Source organism: Mustela erminea, chromosome 20 (assembly GCF_009829155.1).
Source record: "Mustela erminea isolate mMusErm1 chromosome 20, mMusErm1.Pri, whole genome shotgun sequence".
Taxonomy (NCBI): domain Eukaryota; kingdom Metazoa; phylum Chordata; class Mammalia; order Carnivora; family Mustelidae; genus Mustela; species Mustela erminea.
In genome coordinates this window covers 576,200-583,668 of record NC_045633.1, presented here as the reverse complement: position 1 = coordinate 583,668, position 7,469 = coordinate 576,200, and the positions used below count along the sequence as shown (strand labels likewise).

The following is a 7,469-nucleotide window of genomic DNA, read 5'->3' as shown; positions in this document are numbered from 1 at the left end:
CGGCTTGGACTGAGACTGGACCGGTGGGCACCCAGCTTGGACTGCGCCACCCCCCAGGCTCTCTCTTGCTTTACTGTATGGAGCAGCTCCACCCCTCCTGACCTGGGGTGGGGGTGGGGGTGGGGTGCCAGCCCGATGATGGGGGAAGACGGGACTCCTCCAGCGTGGCTCTTCCCACTCTTTCATCGTCATGGAAACTTGTATCCCATTTGCCCAGGGAACTGCCACTCCTGGTTGCCATGGAAATAGCAGCCAATGGACACCTCCCGAAGCCAGTGCTAAGGCTGGAAATGGCCCCTCTTAGTTGCCATGGGAATTTAGTAACAGACTCTTGGCCCTCCCCCACCCCTCCTGGGGCGGGGGCGGGGCTTGGGGAGCCAGGGGGAGGAGTTGGGCCAGGTCCCGCCCCTCCGCCCAGCCCTCCCCGGGGAGCCGGGATGTACCACGTAGGGGAGGGGGGAATCTATCCACATACCTCAGGTAACAGGGAGGTGCGAGGGTGGGGGGAGGGACTGGGCGGACCAAAGGCCGGAGGGGAGGGGGTTCTAGGTATCGCGAAAGGCTTGAGGATGGGGCCGCTTGGGGCAGGGGTGGAGGCAGCCCGGCGGGGGCAAGTGGGGGGGGTCCCAGCCGGGCTGGGCCCCTGGGCCCCAGGTCTGTACCATACGGTTTGCTATAAAACTCAAAATCTTCCAGCCAGGGCCGCCGCGTTCGTGTGTGTCTCTCCGGCGCTGCGGTGGGGGAGCGCTGGGACGACCGCAGTGCTCATCCCTGGGGCCTCCTGGGGAAGGGGGCTGTTTGGGTGCATCTGGGGGTCCTTAGGACCTCCTAGCTTCTCGGAGCTGAGGATGCCGGACTCCCTGCGATCCCTGCCGGCGGATGGGTTCCCCTCTTCCCGGCTCGCCGTTAACGGGAGGGGTGTGGACGTCTGGGCATCTGGGGGGTGTCCGACGGTGCCGACCTGGCCCGGGCCCCGGAACTCCTGGCCCTACGTTCGAGGTCGGGCGCCTGGGTGGGGCGAAGCGGCCGGGGTCGCGAGGTCCCTGGGGATCTCTGCCGGCGGTCTCCCCGCCCCCTAGCTCCGCCCCGTCACGTGGCTGCGCCGGCTCCGCCCCCGCCCCGGTTCCGGTTTCGGCCGCTGCTCTCCGGCTCCGGCCCCGGCGCTGCCCGCGGACGCCTGCGCTTCCTGCTCGGCCCGGGCGCCTCTTCCCGGGCGCCGGCCGCCGGCGTCCCTGCTCGCCCCGCCGGGGGATGGGGCCTTCCGCCGGCCTGGGCCGCCCCTCGGGGGGCCCCCGGGGCGACTCGGCGCCCCCGTGACCACCCGGCCCGCCCAGCGCTGCGGCCCCCAGGATGAAGGGCGGCGAGGGGGACGCGGGCGAGCAGGCCCCGCTGAACCCGGAGGCCGAGAGCCCCGCGGGCTCGGCCACGTACCGAGAGTTCGTGCACCGCGGCTACCTGGACCTCATGGGGGCCAGTCAGCACTCGCTGCGGGCGCTCAGCTGGCGCCGCCTCTACCTCAGCCGGGCCAAGCTCAAAGCCTCCAGCCGCACGTCCGCCCTGCTCTCGGGCTTCGCCATGGTGAGGGGAGGCAGGGGCTCCCGGGCTGGGGCTGAGGCCCGTGGGGCGAAGCGAACGGGTGCCCGAGGGAGATGGGGTGGACGGAAGGGGCTTTGAAGAGGTAAAGCAGGACCGACACGGTCCCAAGGGACTTCGCGGCTCCCTGCGTGCGCGCGAGTGTGAACCCTTGGCGTGAAGTGGCCCCTGGACGTAGGCAGCCCCGAGGGGTCCGGAGGGGAGACGGACCACGAAGGGGAGTGTCCGGGCAAGCGCGGGCAGAGAGGTCCAGGAGCGCGGGTCCAGGCAGAAGCGACTACCAGGTTCCCGCCAGAGCGCCCAGGGCAAATCAGAGCTGCCTGGGGGTGGTCGGACCGGAACTGGGGGAGTCCAAGAAAATAAACGGGCCGCGGCAGCGCCCCAGGGGGTGGCCAGTCCCCAGCAGCCACAGAGAGTTCTTGGTGGAACCCAGGACCGCTTTGAGCAGAGGGGATGGCCCTTGAGGAAGCTGCTGGGGAGAGGAGGTGATGGGGAAGCGGATGCATGATTCCCGATCTGATCAACGGCTCGTGTGGGACGGTGACACCAGCTAACGGTCCCCGGTCCCCGCGGTGGCCTCGCAGGAAGTGGGGCCGGAGGAGTCCTGGGGTCAGGAGGAGTCGGCAGACACAAATCCTGCGTCCTTTGGGCTTGTGGCCAGCTGTGTGGCCCTGGACAGGCATCCAAATCCTCGAGGGCCAGTGGGAATCTGGGGGACCATAGAGGGTGCGCCCTCTGTAGCCTGCAAATAGCTGCCCGGGGCCGAGCTGACTCTTGGGAAGCTCTAGATCCCCGCGTGTCAGAGCGGGACACACATCGGAGATGGCTCAGACTGCCTGTTGGCTGCGCAGGCACAGAAACCCAGGCCCCGAACGGGCCGTGCCTCTGCCAAGGGTGCTCAGCAGATGAAGGTTGCAGAACGAACCTGAACGACCCTGCATCCCTGAACTGTTGTTAGTGCGGACTTTCCCCACCATCGTGATGGGAAGGAGAAAGCAAGCTGGAGGGGATCCTCGTAGGCGTAGGTGGAGATGGGGACGGATAGAGGGGTCACAGCGCTCGGTGATCTGCGCTAGTCTCTGCCCTGCTCTCGACCAAAGCCTTTGTATTTGAACGATGAGAGGAAAAGTCTATCCCTAGGGGTCATCCAAGGTCTCTGGTTTTCTGTATGGGCCAGCCCACTTTCCCTGACACGGGGTCAGCTAGGGACGAGGAAGTGGCTCCCTTTCACCTGTACTGACCGCAGAGAGAAGGAAGTGACTTCATGGACCCAGCTGAGGGAGGTCCCCAACCCCCATCCGTCCCACGGTCCAGCCTGTTCCCAAGCCTGCTGCTGGACTTGCAGGTTGCTGGGGCGACAGCTTAAATGCCAGGTCCTTCTAAAGGCCAGATGAGTAGGTTCTGAGGGCAGGAATGGCCCCAGTCCTGCTGGGCAAGAGCAAGGCTGGGTCAGACTCTGGCAGAAACCAGGCCTAGGCCTGGCCCAGATCTCCGTCTGTGGAAAACTGCGAACACTCGCCATGGCCCAATTTCCCAAAATACTTAGCCTTGTCTCCCTGCCACCACCCTCCAGGCTGTGTACCTTCTTCCTTCCCCCAGCCCAAGAGCAATCGAATGGATCCTGCAAGAACCAGGCCTGGGGAGAGATCCAGATTCTGGGATCTAGGGAGCTTGGGTTAGAAAAACACGATACAAATTGCACTGCCCTGTCATGCAGTACCAGCTTCTCTGTGTTTCACATTTATTATTCTGTGAAGTAGGTACCGCTGCTATGGCTGTTTGACAGTTGAGAAAACAGGATCAGAGATGTTAAGACACCTGCCCAGGGTCCCACAGCAAGGACGTGGCAGAATTTGAACTTAGGTAGTCTGGCTCTGGAATCCGAATTTATACAACCCTAGAATCATCAAAGCAAATGTTTGCCAAGGACAGGCAGGTACTGTGGACGCCAAGTTGGCTGATTGAGGACTGTGGCTATCAGGAGACCCCATGACCTGTCCAAGGGAGTGTTCATGAGCCCAACCTAGCTGTAGCTGAAATGGAGGAATGTGGGTCTGGTGTAACCAGATCTTCCAAATTTTCAAGAGGAACTGGAAATAAGGATATTTATAGGAAATCTCTTGAGTTTTAAAAGTACAGACTAGTTTCTAAAAAAACACACTATGAGCCAAGCAAAACATGTGTGTAAAGTTGGCTTGGGTTCATGGTACACCACTTAGCAAACTCTGCCCTTGGACTTCATTCAGTGTTCTTAAGAGCCTTGCTCTCCCCTAGCAGGACTGGCTGACGGGACTGGGGCCAGTCCTGCCCCCAGAAGCTCTTAGCAGTGTTTAGGCCACTAATAACACCAGTATTAATAACAGTTAATAACCCTACTAATAAGTAACAAACACCTAGTGCTTACTGTGTGCCTTATACTGTGCTTAGTGCTTGGTGTACATTATCTCGTTTAATTTTCACAAGAACCCTATAAGGCAAGTAAGGTGCCATGATCAGTCCCCACTTTCCAAACGAGGAGATAGAGGCATAGAGCGAAATCACTTGCTCAAGATTCCACGGCTTGTAGAGCTGAGTGAACCCAGGAAGCCCAGCTCTGGAATCTGCTTCTTTTTTTTTTTTTTTTTTTTTTAAGATTTTATTAGAGAGGGAGAGGGAGAAGCAGACCCCCACTGAGCAGGGAGCCCGATGTGGGGCTCGATCCCAGGATCATGACCTGAGCCGAAGGCAGACCCTTAACTGGCCCAGCCATCCAGGAGCCCTCAGAATCTGATTTTTTAACCCCCATTAAGAAGGAAAGATTTTCAGCCGAAGTGTCAGCCCTCTCGATAGCCAGGTGCAGAGACCAAAGCCAGAACGACAGGAAGCCTTACCACCGTTCTAGGCCCTAGGGATACACCGGTGATGTAGCAGCAGGCCAGCCAACCCTCAGTCCGTCTCCTCTGTCCCCACAGGTGGCCATGGTGGAGGTACAGCTGGAGAGCGACCACGAGTACCCGCCAGGCCTGCTGGTGGCCTTTAGTGCCTGCACCACCGTGCTCGTCGCTGTGCACCTCTTCGCACTCATGGTCTCCACGTGTCTGCTGCCCCACATAGAAGCCGTCAGCAACATCCACAACCTCAACTCTGTCCACCAGTCGCCACACCAGCGACTGCACCGCTACGTGGAGCTGGCCTGGGGCTTCTCCACTGCCTTGGGCACCTTCCTCTTCCTCGCTGAAGTTGTCCTGGTGGGCTGGGTCAAGTTTGTGCCCATTGGGACGCCCTTGGGCACACCGGCCTCCGTGGTACCTGCCTCCCAGGTGCCTGGGACTCTGTTACCACGGACTACCTCCCTTAGTCCAGCTTCTAAGCCCTCGTCTGCTTCCGTAGCTCCGTCGCAGTCTGAGCCGTCTGAGGCCTGCCCACCCCGGCAAGCATGCGTTGGTGGAGGGGCCCACGGACCAGGCTGGCAAGCGGCCATGGCCTCCACGGCAATCATGGTACCGGTGGGGCTTGTGTTCGTAGCCTTTGCCCTGCATTTCTACCGCTCCCTGGTGGCACACAAGACCGACCGCCACAAGCAGGAGCTAGAGGAGCTGAGTCGTCTGCAGGGGGAGCTGCAGGCTGTGTGAGGCCGCTGGGCGCCACCGGGGCCAACACTGCCTCCCTCTGGTCCGCAAGGGGACCCAGGTCCACGGGCCCCATTCCCTGCCCCTGCCTGGAGCCACTTCTTGTGGCCACTCTCAGGTAGAGACCAGATTCCTGCCTTCAGGGTCCTTGGGGCAGCTTCCACGTTCCCGGGGATTCTCCCTATTGGTTGATCCCAGTCTGGCTACATCTGGGCTGGGAGGAGCGAGGGAGGAAGTTGAAGGTCGTCAGTCCAAGGATCCTGGTAGGTAGAGGGGAGGCCGGAGACCCTGGTCAGACCTTTGGTGCTGACCCTTAGCCACTTACCCCCATCCAGGATGTGGAGGCCAGAAGGTTGCACACCCACCCAGCTGCCTCAGAATGTGGTCAACCCTTGCTTTACTTTTGTAGAATCTACCGTAGGCATGTGGGGGAGGCTTTTCCCCACCGCCGGGTCTTGATGGGTTCCCGTGCTTGCTCACGTGCCGCAGACGAGGATTTGGGGGGCTCTACCACATACATCGGTCCAGCATTTCCTAGGAGGAGCCTTCCTAGTTTTGGAGGTTCAAGTGCCTGCTCCACTGCCCTAGACCCACACTTAAGCTTCTGTGTCTGGTTCCTACTCTCCTAGGCTAGGGCCGCCGATGTTTGGAGACTGAGGGCCTCTGTGACCACCTGACTCCTGAGCAAGGGTTGTGGGGTGAGAAGGTTTTTGGGGAGAAGGTCCAGTCACTAGCCCTTGGAATACAGAGCTATTCCGACACTGCGGTTTTGATGCACCTTGTTTTGTATAATAAAATGTGTTTCACGGATGTCTCTGTGCTTTGAATGGGGTGAAGGGGACGCCTCCTTGGGATCAGGTGACTCTTTTTAAAAATATTTTATTCATCTGAGAAAGCGCGAGCAGAAAGACAGAAGCGGAGTCCCCACTGAGCAGGGCACCTGACTGGGGGCTCCATCCCAGGACTGTGGGATCGTAACCCACTCGTTGGCGCAGGTGCCCCCGGTGACTTACTCCTGGGAGCAGGTGGCAGCAGGGTCCCTGGGGGCGGAGGGGCTCCGGGCGCGACCCCTCCGGACGCTCCTCCCCGGGAGGCCGAGTTACTCCAACGCGAGGTTTGCAGTCTTGCTCCCGAGCCGAGTCTCCCGCTGTCCACGGTGGGTTCAGATAAGCCGCTCCCGGTGTGACCTTCCGAGCGGCTCCCACGTACTGAGAGCGAGGTGACCTTCGGGAGACAAGTCTCTGCCATTCGCGTCTCAGAAATCGGTTAACAGGCTTGAGGAGACGGAGGGTTCGCCCCAAGCCGAGACGTGGACTCCCTGTACCGCGGCCGCGGCCGCTCCCGCCGGACCCAAGCCAAAGCCGGGGACGGAGGCCGCGGAATCCGCCCTCCTGCGTTTCTGTCGGTTCTCTGCACCCGAGTCCCCTCAAGCTCTTCGGGGTTCGAGTCCTCTGGCCTGTTCTCCGCGTGAGGCTCGGTCAGGCCCGTCCTTTCTCTTTCCCTCGGAATCGGGAGTTTGCGTGAACCAGGCCTGGCCCGCACGGGCCCCCCGGGGCAGGGAGTAAGCCCCGCCGAGCAGGAGTCCCGAGAGCGGCGGCGGCGGCCCGGGGTCACACGGTGACGGACTAGCGTGCTGGAAACACGGGAGAGCGCGAGCCGAGGGCCCCGGGCAGGGCCGTCCCTCGGAAACCACAGCGTCCTGCGTCCCAGGCCAGGAACGGGACGCGCGGCCCGGTGACCCCAGCGCCCGGGCCGGTGCTGCCTTCGAGCGCCGGGGCCGCGTAGCTCAGGGCCTGCCCGCACCCCGACCTGAAAACTGGGGCAAGGGGACCGTCGCCCGGAGGGCCGACCAGCCGGCCGGACTCGACGCGCTCTAGGGCTTCCAGGCCCCCCAAGTCCTGTCCGCGCACGGAGGCGGCCTCGACTTCCCGCGGACGCAGGGTCGAGGGCAGGCAAAAGGCACTTCCTGCCGGCCTCGGTCTCCCAGGCCGCCGTGCGGGCCTCCAACAGCGAGCGGCCCGGGCGGTAGCGACCGGAGAACCTTCCCCGTGTTCCGCGCGACGCCAGGCCAACGGCCTGAGTCACCGCGGGCGGCTGTTTTTCCGCCTCCGCGGCCCCCTCCCCGCCCGCCCGCCTTCGGAGGGTCCGACCGGAAGCGCCCCCGCGACGCCGGGCTGGGCACGCCCTGGCCACGCCCTCTGCGCGCGGCGCCTCGGCCCCGCCCACAGGAGGGTCCGCAGATTCGCTAGGTCGGCTCTTCCTCGGAAT

At 62.4% G+C, this 7,469-nt stretch overlaps 1 protein-coding gene across 1 annotated transcript; it reads left to right on the top strand.

Annotated features, from left to right (window-relative positions):
- Positions 1-1,128: 1,128 nt before the first annotated feature.
- On the top strand, positions 1,129-6,011 carry ORAI3 (ORAI calcium release-activated calcium modulator 3). The gene is made up of 2 exons (XM_032327010.1): positions 1,129-1,578; positions 4,545-6,011. Exons 1-2 carry the CDS (start codon positions 1,351-1,353, stop codon positions 5,202-5,204), a joined length of 888 nt encoding a protein of 295 aa, XP_032182901.1. The 5' UTR covers positions 1,129-1,350; the 3' UTR covers positions 5,205-6,011.
- Positions 6,012-7,469: the final 1,458 nt, after the last annotated feature.

What these genes read in the sequence shown, in the direction of transcription:
- ORAI3 (XM_032327010.1), top strand. Translation starts at nt 1,351, where the DNA reads ATGAAGGGCGGCGAGGGGGACGCGGGCGAGCAGGCCCCGCTGAACCCG. An exon ending in TGCTCTCGGGCTTCGCCATG is followed by an intron (nt 1,579 to 4,544) that starts GTGAGGGGAGGC and finishes CTGTCCCCACAG; the next exon opens with GTGGCCATGGTGGAGGTACA.